General features: G+C 38.6%; 1 protein-coding gene across 3 annotated transcripts; it reads left to right on the top strand.

Annotated features, from left to right (window-relative positions):
* On the top strand, window positions 1–26,596 carry GDAP1 (ganglioside induced differentiation associated protein 1). 3 transcript variants are annotated; one of them, XM_006185860.3, is made up of 6 exons: window positions 8,752–8,938; window positions 9,638–9,830; window positions 18,434–18,607; window positions 19,987–20,081; window positions 22,159–22,273; window positions 23,299–26,596. In XM_006185860.3, the coding sequence occupies exons 1-6, from the start codon at window positions 8,822–8,824 to the stop codon at window positions 23,679–23,681; spliced, it is 1,077 nt and encodes a 358-aa protein (XP_006185922.1). In that variant the 5' UTR covers window positions 8,752–8,821; the 3' UTR covers window positions 23,682–26,596. The 3 variants fall into 3 exon arrangements, with proteins under 3 accessions (XP_032325858.1, XP_006185922.1, XP_032325857.1); XM_032469966.1 differs by having other exon boundaries at window positions 8,870–8,938; window positions 9,638–9,685; XM_032469967.1 differs by lacking the exons at window positions 8,752–8,938; window positions 9,638–9,830 and adding an exon at window positions 1–7.
* Window positions 26,597–26,816: the final 220 nt, after the last annotated feature.

Below are 26,816 nucleotides of genomic sequence, written 5' to 3'. Positions count from 1 at the left end.
CTGAATGGTAGGTACATATGTACATTGTAAATTAGTAAGACTATATTAACCTTAGGAAATGTTAACTAATAAAAAGCTTCAATTTCAGACATAAGCAATAAATATCCTGGGTGCTTTTTTCATATATAAATATCCTAGGGGTTTCATAGTTGCAAACATTTATAAGTAGATCTTTTTATTATTGTACCGTTAAGGAAAGAAATGTTAGTGATACTATTCAAATACAAGTAGGGCTGGGAAGTGACTCCTTTTCTTTCTTCTTTGATTTCTCTTACTCTCATATTATAAGTGATATTTGCACATTAATGTAATCACCAAAGTGTTCTTTTAATGAACTACTCCAGTGAGTACAGTGTGAAGTCCCGAAATGAACCTGTGGGGTTAAGTCCTAGTTTCGACAGTTACTAATAGTGTGAGTTTGGGAAATTTCCTGACCTTTCTGTGCTTCAGTATCCTCACCTATAAAACAGAGATGATATTTCTTCCTGACTTAGGGATTTTGCAAGTGTTAAATACAATTCACTTACAAAGTCTTCAAAATAGTTCCTGGTGCACAGTAAACCCTTCAAAAAATATTAGCAACCACGTAGTGCAAATGAATCTTTGTTTTAATTGAATACTGGTCCATATTCATGTATTTATTCTAAAATCTGTACCATTCATCAAAATAGAGACGGGTGAGAGAGGATGGACAGATATGTCAAATCCTTTGCACCAGAAATACGGCTCAAAGTGAATTCTCTACCAAAAAAATAAAGAATTCAGTGTACTGTTAACATTAGTAGTGATCCTTTGAGAAACTAGGAAATTAACCAAATATAATAATTTAATAATTTGATATGTAAGTATACAATAACCTCACAGCAAGAGCCTCCTGAATTAATAAATTGCATTTAGTATTAAACATGACTCTTTGCTCTGGGATGCAAGAAAGACCAGAAGAAAGATTTTAGAATTTCAAAAGCAAATCTGGGCTATTATTCTAAGGTTGTTGAGGCTTTTGCCTAGAAGCCCGCCGTGGGTAATCTACATTTTTTGAGGGGGAAGTGAAGGAGTTTTGGTGTCCTGAGCCTGTAAACTCTGACTGGTGGCTTGGCACCAGGGGGTTTTTACCAGGCTGTTTTGTGGAAGTGGTTCCAAGTTATGTAGCCTTTTCTTCCAGATACCATGAGTTAGCCTTTGACTTTCATGCACTGTTCTGCTCTACAAATTTTACAGATGGGGCGGACTGGGGACTGGGAATTGAGATGGCTCATTAGTTATACACTAAATTGGTTGTTCTCAGACTTAATGTGCTTCGGAAAAACCTGGAGGGTTTTTAAAAACATCATTGCTGGGTTCCACCTTAGAGTTCCTGATTAAGTAAACTGTGCATTTTAAACAAGTTCCCAGGTGATGATGGTCTGTTAGGGGATTACACTTCGAGAACCGTGGTGATAAATATAGGAGTCAAGATGATCAGAGCGCTGGTAAAGCAGTTGGAACCATGGAAATTACTTCATCAAATCAATGTATTTGAGGAGCCATCTTTCATCTCATTAATTAGATAATTAGTTTTGTAGATGTCTGAGAATATTAGAGAACAGGAATTTTTAACATTTGAGATAAAAATTCTCAAAAATGATTTCTAAATAAGGACCTTCCCCCACCCTTTTCTCTTATGTGTATACCAGTTACAAATCTTATGCAATTCACATGGGTCAGATAACTGGCCTGGGTCAGGTAAAGCAGGCAAGACAGCTTCTTGGTGCTTAGTATTAATGTTGCTGTTATTAGCAGATTCTATTTTTTTTTACATATGCATAAAAGATTTTTTCCCCTAATTTTGGAAAATTTGATTTTTTAACCAGATAGCTTAATTAGTTAAATACATTCTCTGGAGCACATTACCATTTCTGTTTTCTAATTTGTCAAAGGAAAAAAAAAATCGCAGGGGATTTCTTATTCTTAAAAAAATAGGGACCTCTTGTGGTCATTTGTAAAAGTACTTAAAAAAACAAAAGCCGAGTATTTCAATTTGTCAAAAGTTTTCAAGATCTCTGGGTTAGCTGACATACATTAAAAAATATTATATATATGTACATATATATATGAATTACCCATTACTCATCAAAATAGGTAATATCAGTAATAGAACTTTAGACAATGATAATTTTTATAAATATATACATCATTCAGCTATAAAAGTTCTATATGATAAATTAAAAGTTGACTGAAGCATAAGACATAAAGAAAAGTGCACAAATTATAATTGTTTAGCTCAAGGTATTTTCCCAAACTGGATATACCTGTGTATCCAGCATATCTGGTAGATTTTTATCATAACTGTAGGTAAACTGATCCAGGCTGATCTATTATTTTAGCATCAATCAGATCCATTTTAACTTCATTCACTCACAAATATTCAAATGAATAAAGAATTTCAAAAAAATTAAGATAAAAATAATCAATTTACTAAGCCATGATACACAGTCCAGATTTGTAAGTATTTAATTTGTCAAATGAAATTGCCTTTACACATTGAATTTCTAGAGCAGTAGATGAAATAGGCTATAATTTGTTATTATTGTTGTTTTTCTGTCACTTTTTGTTGTCGCTGCTGTTGGTGGCGGTTATCTACCCTTTTTTCTCCATTATTAATAAGCAGTTTTGGAGCATCTTTTACGTACCAAGCACTATTTTGGATTCTCGGGGATACTAAAATGAACAGTATTAGGTCTTCGACCTTAAGAGGCTCAGAGTCTAATTCACAAGAAAGACATATAAACAGTAGTTTGTTACGGTAGTTTGTGTTCTGATAGAAGTATACATATCCATGTGGACTGCTTTTCAAGAGGGTGGCTATATTTTTCCTAAAGTGTACCCCAGTCTGTATAAAGCTTGAAAGTCCACAACTTTCTGTTTTTGGTTTAAAACTAGTGTAGTGTTGTAGAAAATAATACTCGACCAAGAGTTAGAAAAGTCGTGTTGGAGTTATAGCTCTTTTGCTGACCAGCTCTGGGACTTTGGACCAATTGCTCAGGTATTATGGATGGTAGCTACCTTACAGGCTATCATGAGGATGAGATGAGAGTGTAAGAAAGTGGTCTGTGATTTTCATACACCAAAATTCCACACTATTCCTTTTGTTTATAAGGTATTATTAATGTTAAACACCAATGCAATGATCAGTTCTTTCAGTGTTTACTGGTTCATGGTTTTGTTGCTGGGGAGATGTGCTAGAGAAAGTGCTCGGTGTTTAACGGTGGGCAGACAAATGTGTGCACATTTATTTTCTTCCTAAAAAGAATGTAGAGGCTGAAAAGGAAATAAGGATAGTGGGGTCTGAGAAATGGAGAAGGAAGCAGAACTAAAGCTGGGTGGGACAAGAAAAGGTGCCCAAAGCAGATGAACATACAAACATACTCATTCACAAATTGACCCACAGTTCTCCTGATCATCATTGTCATCAAAACCATCTATTAAATACTAAATAAAATACATGCATTCGTGGTGTGCTGGTAAATATTTAACAACCAACTCTCCAGGAAAAAAACCCCAAACACATGGCAGATAGCACTTACAGATTTCTGTAGTGTAAATACTCCTACCACGGCCAGTTTTAAGCTACTAATATGATGTGGCTGAACAGGGAGTTAAAAGAGAGGCACACAGCCCACCCCTATTATGATTTCCATCACCCAAACATAATAGACATAAAAAAATAAACTCTAGAGTATATTATAGATAATGATAAACACAGCAAAATAATTTGAAAGGCTGTTTTGAGTATTTGCTAGCTTTATTTTAAAAATAATTTACTTAAATACAATTTAATCTTATTTAATCTTTAATACTGGCTGTGTTGAACATCCAGCTTGCCAAATTCCTGAAAATTAAACAATCAGCTCTGTCGAGGCGGTATGAACAGGTGAAAGCACAGCACTGGGAAGACTGGTAATTGCATTAGTGGTACCAGTTGGAATAAAGAGCATCACCTCTTCTGGAAAACCTGTCTATATTAGGTGCCTTTCTCTATATTCCCATCATAATCTCTCAGATATCAGAGCAATTACGGCACTGTGTTGAAGTTTCATTTTTCTCTCTCCACACTTGAGTCCCAGTGACTGTGACTTTTAACTTCATATCTTCCAAATCTGGCACTGTTCCCAGGACAGGTAGAGCTCAACAAATGCATATTGAAGAAGTACATTAACCTGGATCTGGCTCCTGTTTGCCTGGAGCCCACAATCTAATGTAATGATGTACAAAAACTCATAGCTGCAGAACACACACACACAGTTTAGTAGAAGCTCTGAATAATGATGTGAATAGACAATAAGGTTTTTATATTACCTCAGAGTGGCTTTTATGAGGATGGAAAATAACAGAGATTATGGATCAATGGAAGTAGATGGAACAGTTCTTTTTCTACCCCTATCGTGATTTCGAAACCAAACCAAATCAAACCATCATGCTTCCTTACCTCATCTGTTTAATGACATTCTTGTAATATTCAAGTCTTTAAGAAGTAAAAGTAGCACATATTTAGTATAGAAAAATTACAGTATATCGATGCACAAAGAAATAAAAGCCACTTATATTTCACAAGGTTGATGTAGTAGTGAGGGTAGGTTAAGACAATAGCACCCAGAAAAAGGACCAAATAACAGTGTCTTAAACAAGATGCTTTATCTCTCCCGTTTGGAGGTTTGCAGACAGGTTCACGTGGTCATTCTGCTTCCCAATGCCCTAAGATTCTCAAGGTCAGCTCAGGGCTCACCATCCATAGGGTATGGCCCCATTCTTCATGGTTCCAGCCAGTATTCACTCTCCTGGTAGCAGGAGGGAGGGATGGGATGAAGAAGAGGCACAGGACCAACCATCTCCTTTAGGAGGATTCCCAGAACTGGCCCTTTGGCATGTCTATTATATCCCATTTGTTAGAAACTAGTCACATGCCACGTTTATCTGCAGTGGAGCCTGGGAAATGCAGTTTTTCTTCTCAGCAGTCATGTGCTTAGCTAGAATTTCTACCATCATCAAAGAAGGGGGAAATAGATTTTTAGGACCAGAATTTGCTCCAGTTATTTCCTTGGTTAAATTGCAAATAGAGGAACTGTTGGAAGTTACACCCGCTTTCAAGGTTATTGATGTGGACTGATAAATTTCCTTTCAGAAGCTCTATATACACTTACACTTCCAAGGACATATTCAATACTTAATATTTAACACCAACACGGTAATCAGTCAATCCACTGATTAACATGTGGCTTTGCTGCTGGGAATATGTGACAGAGAAAGTGCTCAGTGTTTGACAGACTGGGGCTTTAATGTCAGGACTCTTTCAGCTGCAAGTGACAAAGGACTTAACAAGAATGTTGTTTATTCAGATATTGAGGGGACTTGGGCACATTAAGGAAGGGGAACCGACAGTATACATTAGAGTCTGAAGTTGGAGAATTAAAAATGAATCTTCTGAAGAGGAATGGGAGAGGAGGATTATACAGCAGTAGTAAACATTTTAAGGCCCAAAGAGAGACAAGCAAGAGTCATATGACGTCCTCTTAACATCACAGAGGGGCTTTTCCACGCATGCTTTCATCAACTGCTATTGCACAGGCACTGTGCTAAGTGCCTTGTGCACAGCCTCTCATTGAATTCCTGTGCAGTCATATATTCTTATACACCCATATTTTGCACACAATGAAGTGAAGGTTCAAGAGAGGTCAGGTTAAGGGTGGAGCTAGAATCTAAACCCCACTCTGTCTGATGTCAAAATTTTGCTTTTTCCTTTATTTCTCTGAAGAGTGAATTGATAAAAAACAAATTTGGTAAGGATCACTTTTGCTGTAGCATTTGAATTCATTGAAGGGTATAAAAAGATATAAAAATCCTGAAAAATTATAAAAGAATCATAGAGAACAACAAACGAAGTGTTATAAAGGGCAGGAAGGACCTCATGAGATTTTGTTTCTTCCGGGGGGCACATTTTGACCTGAGTTGGGTACCTGCCTCTCTTTTCTCTGAGTACCTGTTTTCACCCTAAGATTGACAGTTCTCATCTCCACTTGGTTGCCTACTTATTTTGTTGTCTCTGCCACCAGACATATCTTGGGTGCCAGGTATCAGGTCTTATACATCTTCATATTGGTGGGGCCCAGTACAATGCTTGGAACATGGTAGGTACTCAATAAATATTTGCTGAATGAATTATACAAGCAGTCATTTCATGGTCATATTAATACATATTTCCTGAAAGAGAAATTTTATTTATTTACTATTTATGCTAAGTTTGAGAGGTGTACAATAATAACTAGATTAGCATAAAATTATGATCTTGACTATGGTTATAAAAAGAATGTTTGTAAGGCAACTGAACTTGTACATAATATTTAGTGTCTAGAACATTTTAGGTTGTTTTGAGTGTTTAATACTGTATTTAGTTACTTATTTCTCACAAAAAAACCTTAGGAAGGAAATAGAATTATCTCCACCTCAAAAATTGGGAAAATTGAAAAACCAGGAAATGAACCCAGGTAGTTCTGCTCTAAAAATTCTGTGTTTAACAACTAAGCTATTTTATGGCTATACTGCCCAAGGCAATTTACAGATTTAATTCAATCCCTATCAAATTACTCAGGGCACTTTTCACAGAACTAGAACAAACAATCCTAAAATTTATATGGAATCACTAAAGACCCAGAATTGCCAAAGCAATATTGAAGAAAAAGAATGAAGCTGGAGGCATAACCCTCTCAGATTTCAGACAATACTACAGAGCCACGGTAATCAAAACAGCATGGTATTGGCATAAAAACAGACATATGGTTCAATGGAACAGAATAGAGAGCCCAGAAATATACTCACAGACCTATGGTCAATTAATCTTCAACAAAGGAAGTAAGAATATACAGTGGAGAAAAGAGAATCTCTTCAGCAAATGGTGTTGGGAAAACTGGATAGCAGCATGTAAATCAATTAAGTTAGAACACTCCCTTACACCATACACAAAAATAAAGTCAAAGTGGCTTGAAGACTTAAATATAAGACAAGACATGATATATCTCCTAGAAGAAAACATAGGCAAAACATTCTCTGACACAAATCTTAGCAATGTTCTCCTAGGGCAGTCTACCCAGGCAATAGAAATAAGAGCAAAAAATAAACAAATGAGGCCTAATTAAACTCATAAGCATTTGCACAGCAAAAGAAACCATAAGCAAAATGAAATGACAGCCTATGGAATGGAAGAAAGTATTTGCAAATGATGCGACTGACAAAGGCTTAATTTCCAGAATATATGAACAACTTATACAACTTAATAACAACAACAAAAAAAACAACCCAATCCAAAAATGGGCAGAAGACCTAAATAAGCAATTCTCTAATGAAGACATACGAGTGGCCAGTAGGCACATGAAAAAATGTTCAATATTACTAATTATCAGAGAAGTGCAAATCAAAACTATAATGAGGTATCACCTCACACCAGTCAGAATGGCCATCATTCAAAAGTCCATGGACAATAAATGCTGGAGGGGCTGTGGAGAAAAGGGAACCCTCCTGCACTGCTGGTGGGAATGTAGTTTGGTGCAGTCATTATGGAAAACAGTATGGAGATTCCTCAAAAGATTAAAAATAGACTTATATTATGATCCAGCAATCCCATTTCTGGGTATATATTCAGAGGGAATGCTAATTCAAAAAGATACATGCACCCCAATGTTCATAGCAGCACTATATGCAATAGCCAAGACATGTAAACAACCCAAATATCCATCGACAGACGACTGCATAAAGAAGCTGTGGTATATTTATACAATGGAATACTACTCAGCCATAAAAAAGAATAAAATAATGCTGTTTGCAACAACATGGATGGACCTAGAGATCATCATTCCAAATGAAGTAAGTCAGAAAGAGAAAGAAAAATACCATATGATATCACTCATATGTAGAATCTAAAAAAAAAAGGACACTATGACCTCATCTGCAAAACAGAAACAGACTTGCAGACTTAGTAAACACTCTTATGGTTACTCGGGAAAAGGAGTTTGAGATTTATAAATGTTAGCCACTATAGGTAAAAATAGATTTAAAAAGTTTCTGCTGTATAGCACAGGGAACTATGTTCAGTATCTTGTAATAACCTTTAATGAAAAAAATATGAAAATGAATATATGTATGTATATGCATGACTGGGACGTTGTGCTGTACACCAGAAATTGACAGTACTTCAATAAAAAAAAAAACAAACCTAGGCTATTTTAACTCAGCATTGTTAATGAGATTTATTATTATTAATTATTAATAATAATAATTACTACTACTACTACTACTATTATTATTACATGACGCCATAGTAGCATCTTCTAATGAAAACTCTTAAATCCTTAACCTGTTTGTCTATCAACCGGACTTTCCCTTTCGCCAAAGGCACAGGCTCTAAATATCCTGGGAAAGTGATGCTTTTGTACCTAAGCAACCTCTACCTGCAAAACCGATGAGTAATTTGCAATCAGCATTATTCATTATTCACTTTAATAATCAGGGACTCATATTTTAGATTGTTTTCCCTAACAAACGTCCACTTGCACCTTCCAGGGGACTTGCGTACCCCAGAGGCTTTCTGGAACGCAGACGCCCCCGCGTCTTTGCAGACTCGGCCCCGGCGCTTTCTCCCCCGCGAAACTACATTTCCCAGTGTTCCGTTCGTCCGCGCGAACTTTCCCAGCTCCGGGTGGCATCGCGGGAAAGCTAAGGATACTCTGCAGGGCAGTGTGGGTGGGGGAAGTAAAGGGAGGACAATCGAGGCCCTCCCGCGCTCACGCAGCCCGAAATGGCTCGGAGGCAGGACGAGCAGAAAGGGGGCACGCCTTTGATGGCGGAAGGCAAGTCGGACGCAGAGGTTAAGCTCATTCTGTACCACTGGACGCATTCCTTCAGCTCTCAAAAGGTAAAGGCCTCGGCCCGGCAGGCGGCGCAGATCAGGTTTCAGCACCGGGACAGCTCCCTCTGGGTGTCGCCCGGGTAAGCCAGAGCACCTAGAAACCGGCCTCCACGCCCTAAGCCCGGGGGGCGCTCCCTTGTGGGGCAAGGATGCGCCTTGTGCAGGAGAAAGGAGAACCAGGCTGAGCTGGCAAGGGATGAGTCAGGCACTGCCACTCATGAAATGCGACAAAACTCCCCATCACTTTCGGTATTTGGGCTGGAGGCCTTGTCTCGGGGCCTTGGAAGAGGGAGGCAGGGAGGGAAGCGCCTTCCTGCAGCCGCATAATCTACAGTTCCTTCTTTTGCTCTGGGTCGCATTCGCTCTCTTCCACAGGCCTGGCGTATCTGTTTCAAGGCCTTGTCAGGAGAAGGCACATAAATAAGGCTTAGGACACAAAGAAAGTAGTGGTGATGGAGAGGATGACTGTGGAATGAATATAGCCAGAATCATTTTCATTACTTATTTTATTATCTTTTCTAACATATAAAAGCAAGATCCTAGAATACGTTTCACTTGTCAATACCAGGTATAGGAATAATTAAAAAGAATGTTGAAAATATTAATAACTCAGGGTAGCACCAAAAAAACTGCTTAGTGGTATCCAGGGATGCCATTCAATTAAAAGCCTGCACATGTTGTGGTAACCAGTGTGAACTCTTCCAGGTGCGCTTGGTAATTGCTGAAAAGGCATTGAAGTGCGAGGAACATGATGTAAGTCTGCCCCTGAGTGAGCACAATGAGCCTTGGTTTATGCGTTTGAACTCAACTGGAGAAGTGCCTGTCCTTATCCACGGGGAAAACATTATTTGTGAGGCCACTCAGATCATTGATTATCTTGAACAGACTTTCCTGGATGGTAATGTTAAGGCTATTTGTGATTTCTTGGATTTACTTTCAACACAAATATATGTATTTCCTCCCCCACCTTCCTTCCCTCCTTCCCTTCCTTCCTTTTTCCTCCCTTCCTTCCTTCCTTCTTTTTGGTTTCATGATGATGGTTTAGTGCCAAAAACCTTTTCCATTTCCATAAGCACACAAATATAAAATGGAAAAAATTGCGTAAATTTTGTATAAGCCAGTATAACTCTATTTAAAAGATTTAATGTAAACTACCAATTTTAATGTTGGAAACTCCCTTTTAAATTCACTTGCAATAAACCCTGCAGGTGTATGGCTTGTGGGGGTGATCTATTAGCCTTGAAGTCAAATTCATAATGTTGATTCTAAAGGTATAATGTGAAGATCAGTTTCATCTAGTCTATCAAATGGTTCCACCTTAAAAAACAGTAGGAGGGAAAAAGGAATAAATTCTAGGCAAGGGAGATTAGAATGTTGGTACACTCAGAGATCTTTGCCCTTGGTTACTTCTGTATTGTTTGAATTTTATATCCTTTGTGAGGAATTACAGGGCTTAAATTTGTACAATGCTTTTAAGTAATAACTATTTATTGACAGCCTGTTTTATGTCAGGTATTTTATAATCTGTTTTAGTCCACCTTCAAAAAATCCCACCTGAGATAGCATGGTAGACGAGTTATTCCCATTTTGTACATGAGGAAAGAGAAACAGAGGGGTTGCCTAAGGTAAATGTTGCAGTTTTATGGCAGAATGGGGCTGGAATGCAAGCCTTTCAAATCGAAACCTTCATGTAACATTGACTGTCTCCCACAGTCATTGCTGCTTATACCTTGTCTCACTTCTTCCTAACAACAAGGCTTTGAGATGAGCTGCAGCTTCAATATTTGCCCAAGATTACACAGCTGATCACTGGCAGAATTGAGAGCAGAACAGAGACTCCTAGCTTTCAGCTAAGTGCTGCTCTGAAAAAGAGGCTGTACAAGATCCAGTTACTCTTCATCTGCCACCAGTTATGTTGATGTTAACTGAGCAGGATAAAGCCAGAATGTGACCCCCAGTTATTGGAAGCTGAGAAAGGAAATTATGAGGTTCCCTCCCAGAAAAGTCTGAGACTTAGAAGGAAAATAGGTATAAGACCTAAATAGTGGGATGGGGGTGGTGGTGGTTTACACCAGGGAACTGGATCAGCAGTGGGCTACCCTTGTTCTTAATCCAAGTGTTTAGTTCCCTAGGATTCTTACTGGAGGTGGCCATCAATCTAAACCAAAGAGTTTAATGAACTGCTTTTACATCTGTCATTACTTGCAATTCCTGATAAGTCTAAATTCTGGGGACTGTACAGAAAATGGTGGCTAATTGACTTAAGACAATTTTTCTCAATCTTGAGCTTTTTGGAAATGGACAAATCTGTTAAATAATAATTTGTATTTCTTGGGAGAAGTGATTATAATACTGTGAATAAGACAAAGTAATTGCATAAGAATTCTACTTTAAGTAATCAAAACTTTAAAAAGATACAGTAAGTGGGAAATCATATTTAAATGTTTTGTTAGCATCTCTTGAACTACTACTGCTACCACCATTCTCCTCCTCCTCCTCTTCCTTGCTTTGTTTCTCCTCCAAGTTGTTCAATAACATAAAATGTTACTTTACAATGTAACAATCATAATAATAATGTTAGTGAATATTAGGCTTTATTACATTTTTCTTTAAGCTTCTTTTGCTTTGACTATATACTACACAAGACTGAAATGCATTCTGAGTTGTGTTCAAGGTAAATACTAAGTTCTTATTACTATTTATTGAATCAGAGGAGAAGGCACTGTGGGCTAAACATTAAGATTAAAATAGGGAAACTAAGGACTTTAATTCTAGTTGTACCAATAGAATAAGTAAATAATCAAGAATCTGAGCTCTAAGTCTGAAGCTGTTGCACATCCTTGGTAACGACTTTTTTGTTTGTCTTCTTGGACTAGGTGATAGCATTTTATCAGTTGCAGAGATAAAGCAAGTTCAGTCAACTCTTATTTCACTCTTCCTGTTTCCCAAGGAGAGTAATCATTCAGTCAGAAAGAGTTAAGAGATTAAGAGAACTAAAACCCATAGTAGATATGAAGACAGCAAGAAAACAATTATATAAATGAAGGTTAGTCTAGTCTCCAAAGTTTCCCTCAAATGTGAGCATTATCAAAATTATTATTATGATAATTTATATTTATCATTAAGAACTCATGGAGATTAGGAAAAGAGCCAGACAAGAAATCGACAAATGTTATCCCAATTGTCAGAGAAGGGGAAAGGTGAATTCTACTTTCTTACTTAATCTGTATTCTAGTGATCAGCAGCATTAGGAGCTTGTCAGAACTACAGGCTCCTAAACTCTCCTGCAGATCTCTTGAATCAGAATCTGCATTTTAACAAGATTCCCAAGCAAATCATATATGCACTAAAGTTTGAGAATCACTACTACAAATTACTGTGCATTAAGTATTTGCTTAAACTTTAAGCATTTATAAAATACTGTCTTTCATAAGTGTGGCAGAGTTGTAGAATGGATTGTTAAAAATTAAAAAAAAATATTTTGAGTATCTCAATTAAAAGGAACTGGCCTAAATTTTACATTACTGGAGAATGTCTGTAACACTTAAAAAATGAGCATTATGTGCTGGGCAGGGTTCTAGATATTGTGTATCTTGGTTTAATGAGAGCATTTGAGATTATTTCATATAATACTCCTGTGGAATGAAGGAGCAAATGTGGCTAGATGAGAGTAATGCACATTTTCCAATGAATAAACAACATGTTGAAGAATATTCATGAATTAATTTCTTATGCCAGTTTGCTTGTTTAGCCATGGACTCTCATTTACTTATCCAATGATAATTTTATGACACTTTAATTATTTCAATTGTAGACCACAGTAAGCACAGTGAGGTTAGAGACAGTATCTGTCTCATTACCAACTGTATTCCCAGTGCCTCATGTGTGAATGTTCTCTAACAGGAGTTAATAAATACTTCCGAATGATTAAGATGAATGAGTTATTGAAATAGATGTCTGCCTGGACAGGGATCTCTACTAGCATCCCTTTAGGCTTCTATTTTCTGACTTGAGCCTAACAATTCTATAAATGATTTGAATAAAGACAGTAGAAATACTATTACACTTGTGGATGTCAAGCTGTGATAGATAAAGTGATGACTAGCTTATGAAATGCTTCTCATGGAGCAATAAAATGGAAAAAAAAACACGATTAAATTTAACAAAGCTAAAAGTAGTATATGACTTTTGCATTAATGAAGGATGGGAGACCTGGCTTGTTAGTAAGTTACCAACAAAAGCCAATAATGAAATAAAAAATGAGTGTGATCTCAAGTTGCTTCAAAAGTATAGGTTCTATCTAGAACATGACAAACTGTGACCTGCTACATTTGAAATGTTTGGAACATGCAGCATTTTGTCCAATAATGCATGGAACTTTCAGGAAAGTTGACAAATTAGAATGATAATAAATGAATGGATTTATGAGGTGTATAGTGGCCCATGGTTATAATAAGAGGCTTTAAGTGTATCCATTCATCTAAAGACCAGAGTGCAGTCAACTGGCATCTCCTTTGCTGTTATTTGCTATCCTTTATTAGCCTATTGATTAGGGATTGTACTAAAAATGATGCTTGCTGACCTGTTCTTCTTTCTCAAACTTTCTATTTGATCAGGATTTACATATTTACATCCTTATGCTTTTGGGATATCACAGTCTCTTTTAGTGAACTTTAATTTGGCTGCTAGATAATAAAAAAAATGAGCATGAAATAACTATAAAATACTAGAATACATACTATTTATTACTGCCAAATAACTCAGTGATGACCTAGAATCAAGGATGTCATATGGTGAATGTTGAACTTCGGTAATTTAAAACATTCTGTAACAGTTCTCTGAAGCTCATGTCCCATGTCTTATATCTATATATATCATTTTAAGTATTCTTAGGAAATAGAATGTTGTTTGGAAGTAATCCAGGTTATCTGGTATATTAATGTAACATATGTAAGTCTGATTAGGAAATATAAAGTTATTTTATAGATACAATTTTATCAATATATATATAGAAAATCAACTCAGATTTTAAAAAGAACATTAATTCTAAAATTACTGTTATATTAAAATACATACAGTTATTTATGGAAGGAATTTCTGATTATTGTTAAGGTCGTAGAATAATCAATTTTGTGTCTATTAATAAAAGGCTTTCATATATAGTTGAATAACATTACCTGCTTTTTAGTACATCTACTGAAATTGCAGATTAGCACAAAGATTGTAACTTGAGTGCAGAGAAAATATGGTAAATGGTAAGGAAAAGAAAATGAGTCTTTAAGACTCATGATTGTGCCAATAAAAGTGGTTTTAAAAAGTAACTTTCAAAAAAACTTTCTGTGATTTGTTAAATTTTAGTGGAAGGAGGGGGTGTTAAAATGCAGAAGTCCTGATTATACAGGATGTGTATACAATAATTGAAACAAACTGTCTGATAAAGGAGTTTTTGCCCCCCAATTATAAATGTTTCTGTAAAAGTCTTAAATATAGTACCGATTCAATAAAAAGTAGTTAAACATCTAAGGTATAAAATTTATTGAATATAATGCTATAAATTTGCTGTCTCAGAAAATTCTGGATGCATATGCTAAACATATAATTTGACACCATGTGTTTTTTCTCATCTGCATTTAGATATGTTCTTTCTAGTTCTAAAGTTATGACAACCTTGAATTGTAGTCAGTTTGTAACCATATCTTTTGCTTTAGGTAACTTAATTGCTTATCATTATTATTATATTGTAATAGCCTGGTGTATGACTAGTTGAAAGGTACAATTTTGTTCAGCTTCATGCTACATATTATCTTCTATTCCAACGTCATCACTGAGTGATCTAAGTAAAATAAAAAATTGGCAAAGGGCTAGAGATAGGACTGAAGTCTAATCTGTTATCATTGAGCTAATAAGGGAGACCTGAAAATTACTCAAATAGAACTATGGGGAGTCTTTCTTGAAAACAGGCATAATAATGTCTCCTTTATCTGCCATCACTGGGGAGTGTAAGCAGTTAATTTAGGAAAATTATAAAATTATCATCTTTTCATTTTTTGCTCTTGGGGACATGGAATGTGATTTTTTTTTTTTTTTGATGGCTCAGGGCCACTGTTATTCTACCCAGCAATACAGGGATTTGAGACTATATGGAACTACTTGTCCTCATTAAATGGTTGCAGAATGCTTTTATTGTTTCTTTCTGATTAAAAAAAATTTTTTTCTTTCGTTTTCTCTGGATGTTCTTTATCATATTTTTCTGCTTTATGTCTGTTTCTAATTTGCTGCCTCAGTTTAGGTTCAACACATGACCTGCCTTTGTCTCTACTCAGTTCCTCAATGAAATCAGGTCTTATGCCAATGTATTCATTTATTCTTGTTTATTCTTCCAGCTTAGTCACTAGTCCTGGCTTCCACTCCTGTAACCCTGCTCCCCAGTGCTGGGAACGCCTCTCACTGCCTGCTTCTTAAAAGTCCTCTGATTCCTTGTCCTGCCCCCGTAAGCCTCCTAGTGCTTTCCCACCCCTGACTGAGGTAGAACACCGAGAAAAGGTTTTCCTTCTTCAGTATCATAACAAAAATGCTTTATGGAAGGATTAGAAAATAAGATAAGCATGAGAGGGAAGATTTTCTGTATAATTCAAAGGAAATTCCCAATTGTCTTTTGAAAAGCTCTCTCTCTAGAGGCAGTGGACAGTGTTGTGCGCTGCTGTCAGGAGGATGCTGGCAGCACTTGGATGTGTGACCCTGGACAGGGTGTCCTTGAAGGGGGAGAGTCAGCTTGGAAAAGAACATGGGTTCAGTGGGTACATTAAGCTGTGTCTGACAAAGTGTTTTAGGAGACAGTTATATACTAATGATGCCTTGAGTAGAAGAAGATCCTTTTCATGCATTTAAACATTTGGATTCAGACTTGGCCAGATGCACCTTCCCCAGGAAGCAATTAGACGTTGTTTTTCCCACTCTCATTTACTTTTCCAGGAAGGAAGTGGTGTGGTCTTCTGAAGGCAAGCCCCAGGCCTGGCACCAGAAAGCAGCCTGAGCCAGTAGCCATAAATTTAACCACTTGGGAAGCATTTTAAAATGCTGTATCATTGATGGTTGTTAACCTGTGGTTCTTGGACCTCCAGAGCAGCAGTTCTTAAACTTTTTGGTTTCAGGGCCCCTTTCTCTTAAAAATTAATGAGGACATTTGAGAGCTTTTGTTTATGTGGGCTACCTATCAATATTTATCAAATGAGAAATTAAAACTGAGAAAAGTTGAAAACAGAAGAATAGTCAAGCCCCCATTCCATTAACTGTCAGAGTGATGGAGTGATCATGTGTCGTGTAGCCTCTGGAAAATACCAGCGGACACTCGAGAGAATGAGGGTGAAAAAGCAATTAACATCTTGGGATGAGTATAAAAGTAGCTTTGGCTTGTGGACTCCCTGAGTGTGTCTTTGAGAAGCCCTGGGATTCTCAGACTATACTTTCAGAACTGTTGCCCATCGTGGTCTGTGAATAGAGTTCAGGAGATTTGATATCTTAGAGGGGAAAAATTACATCCTTATTTTCACTCATTTCCAATAGAAATCTATCATTTCCTTTCATTTTGAATGTAGCCATAATCCACCACCATCTCAGCAGTGCCTGTGACTTTGCTCATGTGTTCATGTGATGGTGATGTGTTCACAGCATACCAAGGTATTGCAGATATCTTAAAATATCACTTATGGCCATCACTACTTTGAACTTATGCTCGCTATTACATCTGCTTCTAGATATTGTTAATGTATTAATAAAAGGCACCCATCTTAGTATTTTATAGTTTAAAATTACTTTGATAACATATTTTTAATATAATAAATTTTCCTTTGCAAACTTATGTCTTGTGTTTTACACATTTAAGGACATTATACTGAGAAGAGGCCAGTGTCACACCAAAGGTTAAGAATTCTTTAGAATATCTGGGACCTTAGAATGCCTCCAGTCTGTTATCCTCATGGAAATGCCTAGCATGCATTGGTTAGGAACCTGGTAATATTCTGAGATCCTGGAAGTTCAGCAAGGAGGTGTGCTCTACTTGGGCAGACCCACTGTTGATGAACAGTGTGTAGCTGACATTTCATTCTTGGTTATTCTAATGCAGGTCTCAGAATTGGACTCCCCAGCAGGGAATTAGATATTTGCCCTCTGGTTTGAGGAGTAATCCATCTTTTTAATTAGAGAGTCAAAAATAGCCCATTGGCTTAAAAAGCTTGTTGGTCTGGCATTAGGAGATTTTGCCTGAAATTCTCTGCAACCAGCTTTGAATTGTCAATGCTTATGAGTGAGTGTGGGATGCTTAAAAGGATTCCAAATTAAATAAATAACCCAAGCTGAATGAATAAATTAATAAGCACACATAAATGAATCAAGTTAAGGCTGTTCTTTTCACCTGTTGGATCAGCAAGTTCGTTGGCATTTCTCAGGGGCAGTTTGGGAGTCAGAAGTGGGAACTGATTTTGTAGGAACCTTTGGATCACCTAGTTCATCTTTATTCTTCTTGGATGGTCTCAAAATATGAACCCTTTGAAGATGTTAGGGTGATGTAATGAAACAGAGCACTGCATTAGGACTTAATGACTTTGGTCCTTGTTCTGCCTCTAATTAGCTGTGGGATCTTGGAAGAATGTCTCAATGTCCTCATTCACTACTGCAGAGCTCAAATATTCTCTAATAACTAGCACTTTGAGACTATATTCATTAATTCACTCATTAATTGGAATTTACCAAACACCTACGATGAGCCAAACATTGTATCAGGCACTTAGGATTCACAAAGAACAGTACATGGCCCCTGCCCTTAACAAGTCTATAGTCTAGAGTTTAACCAGCAAATGAGGATTATGCAGAACTCACTTTCCACAGATAGAATGTTAGGAATTCCTGGTGAATTCCATGAAGACGGTCAGTGCACATTCAGGCTCACTCTTGGCATTAATTGGAACCTAGGAAGGAGAGGTCCCTGCTCAACTTCTCATAATGAGTGTTCATTCACTTAACCAACGTTTACCAAGGGCCTAACGTGTATGAGACACTATGCTAGACCCTGGATCATAGTTTCCTTGCCCCGAAGAGGTTCGTGGGGCAAAAAGATACAAATAGCTAATTAAAGTGATAAGGGCTATAATGAAGTATGTACAGAGTATTTTGTATGTACAGAAGAAGAAGGCACCCTTGACCTGGTCAGATGTCAGTAGTTGTAGGAGTTTGGGGAGGGTTCCACAGAGGAGTTGGCATAAGTAACAACCTTGAGGCTGAGTAGTGATTTGCAGAGTGGAAAAGTGTGATCGTGGTTTGGCATCTGGTCTAGTACATCAGTCCACTTCAAACTTTCAGAATCTGGGCTGGGGAGAGAGCATCCTTTACATGCCTTCGTATAATATTGAAAGTGTTAGTGATGAGGTTAGGGTTTTTGTTTTTTCACCTTTGGATATACTATCTCATTGGTAACTTTTTTCTCTAATGTTTGTGTGTGTGTTTTAGAAAAAACACCCAGGTTAATGCCTGATAAAGGAAGCATGTATTACCCACGGGTACAACATTATCGAGAACTACTTGACTCCTTGCCAATGGATGCCTACACACACGGCTGCATCCTACATCCTGAACTAACTGTGGACTCCATGATCCCAGCTTATGCAACAACAAGGATTCGCAGTATGTAAAGATCTTAAAGACCTAGAATGCTGTCTAGAGCTTCTTTTAATTTATTTTTGAGATCTAGCACATCTCATGAAGACTTGGGACAGGGTTGTTGAGTTTGCTTCATGGACAGGCACGTTATACATTGATCCATGCACCAGTCAGACTAATGTGTGTTTCAGCTGTTCACCTGGACATCTGTTGTCTACAGGACCTGATTTTTCCAGCTCTTGGCCTTGAAGGCCAAGCTTAGATAAAGCTCAGAAGAGTGGCCTGTAGAAAAGTAAAGAACGTAACATGTTCTCATGGACAGATGGACTAGGAGTTAGGAAAGCTGGGGTCTTCTGGGAGTCATGGACAACTAGGTTCACATTTCTGGTCCTTAATTTTTATTTCATTGTGTGAGGGAGCGGGACTACAGGCTGTCTCACCGTTACTCCACCTCTAAACTCAGTGACTAGAGATTCACTAAGGTTGAGTTGTGATCTCCAGCTGTCCTGTCCTCCTGTCCCGTGGACAGAGAAGGGTCAGTGCAAGGGATGAGGAGCCGGAGGCAGTGTGCACTGTGGCCCAGGAGGCTGGGAAGGAAGGGAGGTACCTGTGGTCAGACCCTGTGGCTGTTTGACCAGAACACTCACACCCAAGTCTCCTAATCCCACAAAGTGCGTCCTTTCCGTCACACCAAGCCTCACCTGTGTGGTTCTCTGACTTAGGCTGTTTACCTCATTTCTGATACTCCGCTCCCCTCCCCTCGCCTCCTCCTTCCCGTCGCTGCTCCTCTCCTCTCCACTTTCCTCCCTGCTCTTCCAGCTTCTCACCTTCCTCTTGCTCCTCCACCTTCTCCCCATCCATACTCATTATATGACTTGACACAAGTATTGTGACTATACTTCTATCACCTAGAGTAAATATTTCTTTAAATAAGGCTTTTCCCTCCCCTTCACGTAAAAGTTCATTACAGAAAGCATGAAAGGTACTGGAAGGTAGAATGACTGCTCTGCGCTGAGCATTTCCGATGCGCTGGGCTGGGCTTTGCCCTAAATGCTTCCCATTTCATCCTCCGCCTGTGCGGCAGATACTCTGATGGCTGCATTTTAAAACTGAGCTCACAGAGACAAAAATGTGACAGTGAATATATACATGTTCACGTATAACTGAAAAATCGTGCTCTACACTAGAATTTGACACAGCATTTTAAAATGATTATAAATCAATAAAAAAGTTAAAAAAAAAAAAACTGAGGACACTAAGGCACAGAGAGGGCAAGTCTGAGGCAGACCCAGGGTGTGGCCTGCAGGGCTCAGACTCTCACCATCCAGTTTCCCTGCTTCTCCTTGTTTCTTGTGTGGAAGGGAGGAAATAATTTTCTAATTCCAAAATGATTTTATTATCAGGCCAAATCGGTAACACAGAGTCGGAACTGAAAAAACTTGCTGAAGAAAACCCAGATTTACAAGAAGCGTACATTGCAAAGCAGAAGCGACTTAAAGTAAGTAAACTGGGCTATCCTCCACTGACATCTGCTGTTTGTATTAAATGCACTACTTTTTGTAAAGTATCACTGTTTCTTAGAACATCTTCTATTAAATATTGCAAGTCACCAGTACTCATGTGACCTTTGGCTTATGCTCTGCTTTTAGAAAGAATTTTTCTTTATTAGATTTGCTATTCAGGCCAAATGACTGTTGTTTAAAAAGCAGGTATCGCTCAGGCTTGTTGTCAAGGAAAGTTATAAAATGTAAAAGCAAGTTAATAAAATATTCTAGGAACCTGTCATTTCAGGTATTTTGCCCCTTTAAGGCAGCTAGACCTCTGTCTGTGACTTTTGTTTTATACCAGTAAGGTAATTGGTTAGTTTGCTTTTTTAATATATACTCTCTTGGCTCTTCTCAATTTTTTTCCTTTTTACCTTTTGACCATCTTCATCCATTTCTCCACTTCCTCACCTCCTGCCTCTGGTAGCCACCAGTCCATTCTCTGCACCTATGAGCTTTTTTGGGCATTTGTTTTTGGATTCCATGTGTAAGAGAGATTATACAGTATTTGTCTTTCTCTGTCTGACATTTCACTTAGCATAATGCCCTCAAGGTCTATTCATGTTGTCACAAAAGGCAAAATTTCACTCTTTTTTTTTGTAGTTTAATAATATTCCACTCTCTCTATATATACATCACAATTTCTTGATTGATTCATCTGTTAATGGACACAAGCTGTTTCCATGTCTTGGCTGTCATGAATAATGCCCCAGTGAACATGGGAATGCAGGTATCTTTTTGAATTTGTGTTTTTGTTTTCTCTGGATAAACACCCAGAAGTAGAATTGCTGGATTGTATGGCAGTTCTATTTTTAGTTTTCTGAGGACCCTCCATACTGTTTTGCCTAGTGGCTACACCAGTTTACATTCCCACCAACAGAACACAAGGGTGCCCTTTTCTCCACATCCTTGTCAACACTTGTGATTTCTTATCTTTCTGATAAGAGCCATTCTAACAGGGGCAACATACCTTATTGTGGTTTTAATTTTCTTTTTCCTGGTGATTGACAGCACTGAGCATCCTTTCACGTACCTGTTGGCCGTTGTATGTCTTCTTTGGAAAAACGTCTGTTCAGAACTTCTGCTCATATTTTAATTGGATTGTTTGTTTTGCTATTGAGTTGTGTGAATTCTTTATATATTTTAGCTATTAGGCTCTTATCAGGTGTATGATTTGCAAATATTTTCTCCCACTTAGTAGGTTGCCTTTTCATTTTGTTGATGGTTTCCTTTGCTGTAAAGAAGCTTATTAGTTTAATGTCGTCCCTCCTGCGTATTTTTGCTTTTGTTACTTTTGCTTTTGGTTTAAGATTTAAAAAATCATCGCCAAGACTAATGTCAGCGAGCTTCCCACCTATGCTTTCTTTTAGGAGTTTTATGGTTTCAGGTTTTACATTCAAGTCTTGAATCCATATAGAGTTTATCTATTTTGTCTGCCTTCTGAAGAGCAAGGCTTTGCCTTATCAGCTAAAGTCAGCCTTTTCTTTCTGCTGATTCTTTCCTGGTGTTCCAACAACACGTGTAAGTTTCTCCCACATTAAAAATGTAGCAAACGTCAACACTCCACCGCCCCTCTATGCCCCATCTCCCTTTATCTTGCGTTAGCTAAATGAGCTTCTCAAAAGAAACATCTGCACACCCACGGTCCTTACTTTCTTCTTGTCCTTTAACACTGCATTCAGATTTCTGTCTCATTCCTGACCCTTCATTTATTCACTCACTCACTGAAGGCTGCTGAAAGCCCATTCCTGATCTGGGTGTGACAGGAGTCTCTCCGTGCCCCTCACACTCTGCCCTCTCTGGTCATCCGGTCCCACTGAGTTGCCGTGAGCAGTGGGTCTGGCCCCTGGGATGTTTCCACAGCCACAGCATTTCCCCTCTGCTTTGCTTCTGCTTTCGCAAAGTAATTCTGTTTCTTCTCATTGCCTGGAATAAACAGGCTCCAACTCTGTAAGACCTTATATCTGCTTTCCTTTACATCGATTGTTTTTACAGGCATGAGTAACTTACTTAGTTATTTTTGTTGATTAGTCAAAGCTCCTTGACCATGACAATGTCAAGTATTTGAAGAAGATTCTTGATGAATTGGAGAAAGTCTTGGATCAGGTTGAAACTGAGCTGCAGAGGAGAAATGAAGAAACTCCAGGTAGGTTCTCATTTGTATTCTCTTTCTCTTCTCCTGGACACCAGGAGTATTTATGGGAATTCTCTTCAATTTCACCGAAAACATTCTGTAATCTGCTTTTAATTGTTAGTACTCATGGGCAGTTTAAATTATGATAGCCACAATAACCTTGAATTCAGCAAAATCCAGGTGCCTAATTGTAACTCCATCTGCATCTGTGTAAAATGTGACTCGTGAAGGATTTTTCTGCACAATTTAAGTTATGGTTGAGCGATTCCTACCCAGCCTGTTCCACAGGTTTTAATTACAGTAGTTAGTTTGGTTGAATAACCTGAGTAATTTCTTGAACACTCCGTCTAGTTTTTCCCTTAGGCAGGGAGAGAACGTCCAGTCCGCAGTGCAGTGCACAGTGGGAGCCAGCTGGGTCTGCACAGGCTCACTGCTGAGCACCCACCATCGTGCCCGTGAACCTGGCCTCATGGTGAAGCCACTGCCCAGCTGCACACACACGGACCATTCGCACTCTTCTCACTGGCAGCAAAGTTGACCATGTCCCTTGAAACTTGCTTCACCATAGGGACTCTCTTCCGTTTTAAAGAAGTAACTAAAAGCAGCAACCACTGAGTGACACTGCAGGCCCAGCTTTAGGGATTTTCCTACAGCACACCTGCCGTTTTCTGAACCCAGAAGGAAATATCTGTTAACTCCTTTGGCTTGGAGGCTCCCAACTCCTTGAAATGATAGATGCCTTGAGCTCAAGTGGTCAAGTGCCCCAGCTGCACCTAGGGGCTCAGGTACCGACAGATGTCAAGCAAGTCTCCCTTAGCCTGGGATACACTTGCAAGGGTTTTTTTTGTTTGTTTGTTTTTGTTTTTTTGTTTTTTTTAAAGCATAAAACTACTCACTGAGTGTGATTGCCAAGAAAATGTAGCGCGGCCTTTGTCTCTTGCTACACTCACACTTGCCCTCAAGACTGAGACAAAAGATGCCAACTAGGGTGTGTACGGCGCTTGCTCCTAACCCTCCATGTCCCTATCTCTGATTAGAAGAGGGCTGCCAGCCGTGGCTCTGCGGAGATTCCTTCACCTTGGCGGATGTCTCGCTGGCTGTCACGCTGCATCGACTGAAGTTCCTGGGGTTTGCGAGGAGAAACTGGGGAAATGGAAAGCGACCGAACTTGGAAACCTACTACGAGCGTGTCTTGAAGAGAAAAACATTTAACAAGGTTTTAGGACATGTCAACAATATATTAATCTCCGCGGTGCTGCCAACTGCGTTCCGGGTGGCCAAGAAGAGGGCCCCCAAGGTTCTTGGCACCACCCTTGTGGTTGGTTTGCTTGCAGGAATGGGATATTTTGCATTTATGCTTTTCAGAAAGAGACTTGGCAGCATGATGTTAGCACTTAGACCCAGACCAAATTACTTCTAGGCTTGTGGGGAACTAAGGGTGGCAACTCATCCAACCATTCAGCTAGACACTTCTCCACTCTGCCAGGCCCGGTGAAGAATGACCCTGGGCAACTAGTAAAAAGCATAACTTACTTTACTCTTTGGCTACTTTATGTGTGGAGAGGAGGGCATGAAGATGTTTTTGTGGGCTGGTAACTTTGAGATTACTTATTTGCAAGCCTGAACTAACTTTGAGATTACTCATCTGCAAACCTGAACTAATTCATCCTTAACACATGGATGAGGTCAAGATACGTGTGAATGCTGACAGGTAGAGGAGAACAGAACTTTAACTCAAAATGCCAGTTCAAGTTCTGGCTTCTTTTTTGGGAGAAGGTTATTATTATGAGCAGACCATAATAATAACCTGTGATTGCCCAGAACCCTTCATCTGAGACTACCTGGATGTGTTGAGTGTTGAGTAGTTAGCAGTATTGTCTCCTGGCATTCAGAATTCATCTCTGTTACACAACACGGGGTCCTGACAGCAGCAAGGCACCGCGGTGCTTCGTACTTCCACTGTTAGCTCCAGGCAGAAATAAGGTGGGGCAGAGGGACAAAGGCAGGGGACCAAAGGGAGAATTAAGTCTTTATAATGATGGGCAATAGAATGCAGCCTCCAGGTGCCACCAGTACCACTTGTGGCTGCCTGTCCCCTTAGTAAACATCACCTTTGACTGCTAGTGGCCACAGCCCTCGCATTCTCCTGTAACTGAGGACCTTTGGGAAAGAGAACTAGGGAGTTACTATGGGGAGTGGGCTAGAGAAAACCCCGGGCTTTGTACTTAGTATTAATGTTATGGTTATTATTATTAACACTAATGTCAAGGTTATTGACCTTAGTGTTAATATTAGATGCATGGAAATCACAGTCAATAATTTAATAAGATTAACTGCTTATGTACTTGGGCATGAGATGCACACTGGATCATGTCTGACTGTGTATTTACATGAAAGTCTTATGTGATATTAAAGCAGTTCCTTTCTTTTTCTCATGGTGCCCCAGTTTGAAGGTCCTGTGAGATACCACTCCTGTGGACTGTCGTGGACAGTCACGGGGGGTCTTGGCCGCTGCAGCCCTTCTGTGCACATGAGTGGTCTTTAGGTGAATGTCTGAGGTCATCACTAGTGTGGCACATGGCTGGGCAGTGGGTGTTTTGATGACCTGGGAGTATTAAATAGGCTTATTTGCATTTGGGGAGGCTGGTGTGTTAACACAAGACTGTTGTCTAGGCCTCGCATCTGTTTACTGTCATCTGCAAAGCCTTACAGGGTTACAGGGGAAGAGAAAGCCTAGTCTTAGTCCTTGGCAGTGAGTTTAGGGGAGATGAAGGAAGTCGGCAGATAGTGATGTCCACCTATGTTCATTCACCTTTGAGCACTCCGGGGGGCTGCCCCTGTCCATCTGGAGCCGACAGCCAGTGTGTTCCGTGAACAACCATGACACTGCATGATACAGTTTGTGTTCAGGAAGAATCTCTCCTGGTGACAGGAGGGTAGGGTTTCTGTGGAGTTGGCTGGAAAAGTCTTGGGAGCAGTTTTAGGTCTCTGACGGGAAGTAAGTATAGGGAACGATGAGCTAAGGTTCCAGTGAACAGCAAATGCTTGCTTGGAGTGCCTCTGATGGGCTCTGCAAAATGGCCAAAGAATGGCCCAACCTTTTCGTGAATAGGGAACAGTCATACCTGCTAAACGATGATTTTTTTTGATGGTAAAATAATTCTATAATTCACGAATCAGTTGTTTTAGAAAATCTCGATGAACTGGATATTCCTTGTTTATAAAAATTTAATAACATTTCCAGTGTAAACTCAATCCAACAATAATTAGCAGACTGGCAGCTTTTACACTGTCTTCGTTTGGCACCCCAGTGCATTGTTGTATGGTATACAGTGTCTGAATTTGTTGCTGGGACATTCCAATCCATGTATTCATAAAAGAGCCACAAAACTGATTATTCAGAGTGTTTCAGAGTTCCTTCTATCACCCTGTTATAATCAAGAACTCAGACACGAAGAAATCAAAATTGGATTTTTATAAAAATCTACAAAGGATATTTACCTATGTAAGTGTTGTTGATTAAGAATAAAGGTTTGAAGACCAGTGCTGGATATTCCTCAAATTTATATTATTACTGAATTAAGAGAAAATTTACTATAAGTGTTTGTGATTTTCAGATACAGTTTCATTGGAAATAAGCTTCTGTCCATATTAAAGGTGATGCATGCTGGCAATTTCACTTATTTCATGGGTGCCCGTGAGCTTGTACTTTTGAGATGTTTGTTTAGGGGTTTAATGACCACAAGATGTCGCTGTTCATCCAGTAGTCTGAGATGGGGCTTTCTGTAGGTTCAGCAAGCCTTCTGCAATGTTTCAAGTGAAGATAAACATTGATGACCTTAGTTTCTGAAATGAGGGCATCTTCATCAGATCGTTCATCCGTAAAAGAGCTTGAGGCACATGTAGTATTGATTTCTAATGCTTGGAAGGGATAACTGTACCACACAATGTCAAGCTAAAGAGCTGAACATAATACACTGTTAGCAAGAGAGGTACTTCTTTTGTATTTTCTTTTTCACGATCATTGGTGGACTGTCAAGTGTACTCCTCAGTTTCCAAAGTTTGTATAAATATCACAGTTAGAAAAATGCCTGAGGTACTACATTTATGTTGGCTATTTATGTCTTATCACAAATACTATTTTACTGTTATCGCTATTCTATGCCTTTTGGATCCAATTTTCCTAATCGCAGATAGTAACAAATTGCTTGCTCGAGTTTTAGTAATTATTGATTTTGACACCGGAGTTATAGCTATTTTGGTGTTGTTGAATGTCATAGAGAGATAAAGATACTATTCTGCCTGTAAGATCAATAAAATTAATTGGAAAATAAATATGTGCCCTGAAAGTACTAATTTTGTAATCTTGTTTGAGAAATCAGATGTATTTTTTTCATTTAACATCACAGCATAATGTCGTAATTGGAGTAAAATAAGAAGTTATGTATTCAAAATACTTAGCTCTAGGGTATCATATTTTCCTTATAATGTAAAAATTACTGACTTATGATTTACTGAAATACATATAATTTTATGGTTAAAATGAATTGTAGCT

Source organism: Camelus ferus, chromosome 29 (genome assembly GCF_009834535.1).
Source record: "Camelus ferus isolate YT-003-E chromosome 29, BCGSAC_Cfer_1.0, whole genome shotgun sequence".
Taxonomy (NCBI): domain Eukaryota; kingdom Metazoa; phylum Chordata; class Mammalia; order Artiodactyla; family Camelidae; genus Camelus; species Camelus ferus.
This window is presented reverse-complemented; position numbering and strand designations above follow the sequence as displayed.

What these genes read in the sequence shown, in the direction of transcription:
- GDAP1 (XM_006185860.3), top strand. Translation starts at nt 8,822, where the DNA reads ATGGCTCGGAGGCAGGACGAGCAGAAAGGGGGCACGCCTTTGATGGCG. An exon ending in TGAACAGACTTTCCTGGATG is followed by an intron (nt 9,831 to 18,433) that starts GTAATGTTAAGG and finishes TGTGTGTTTTAG; the next exon opens with AAAAAACACCCAGGTTAATG. An exon ending in GAGAAATGAAGAAACTCCAG is followed by an intron (nt 22,274 to 23,298) that starts GTAGGTTCTCAT and finishes ATCTCTGATTAG; the next exon opens with AAGAGGGCTGCCAGCCGTGG.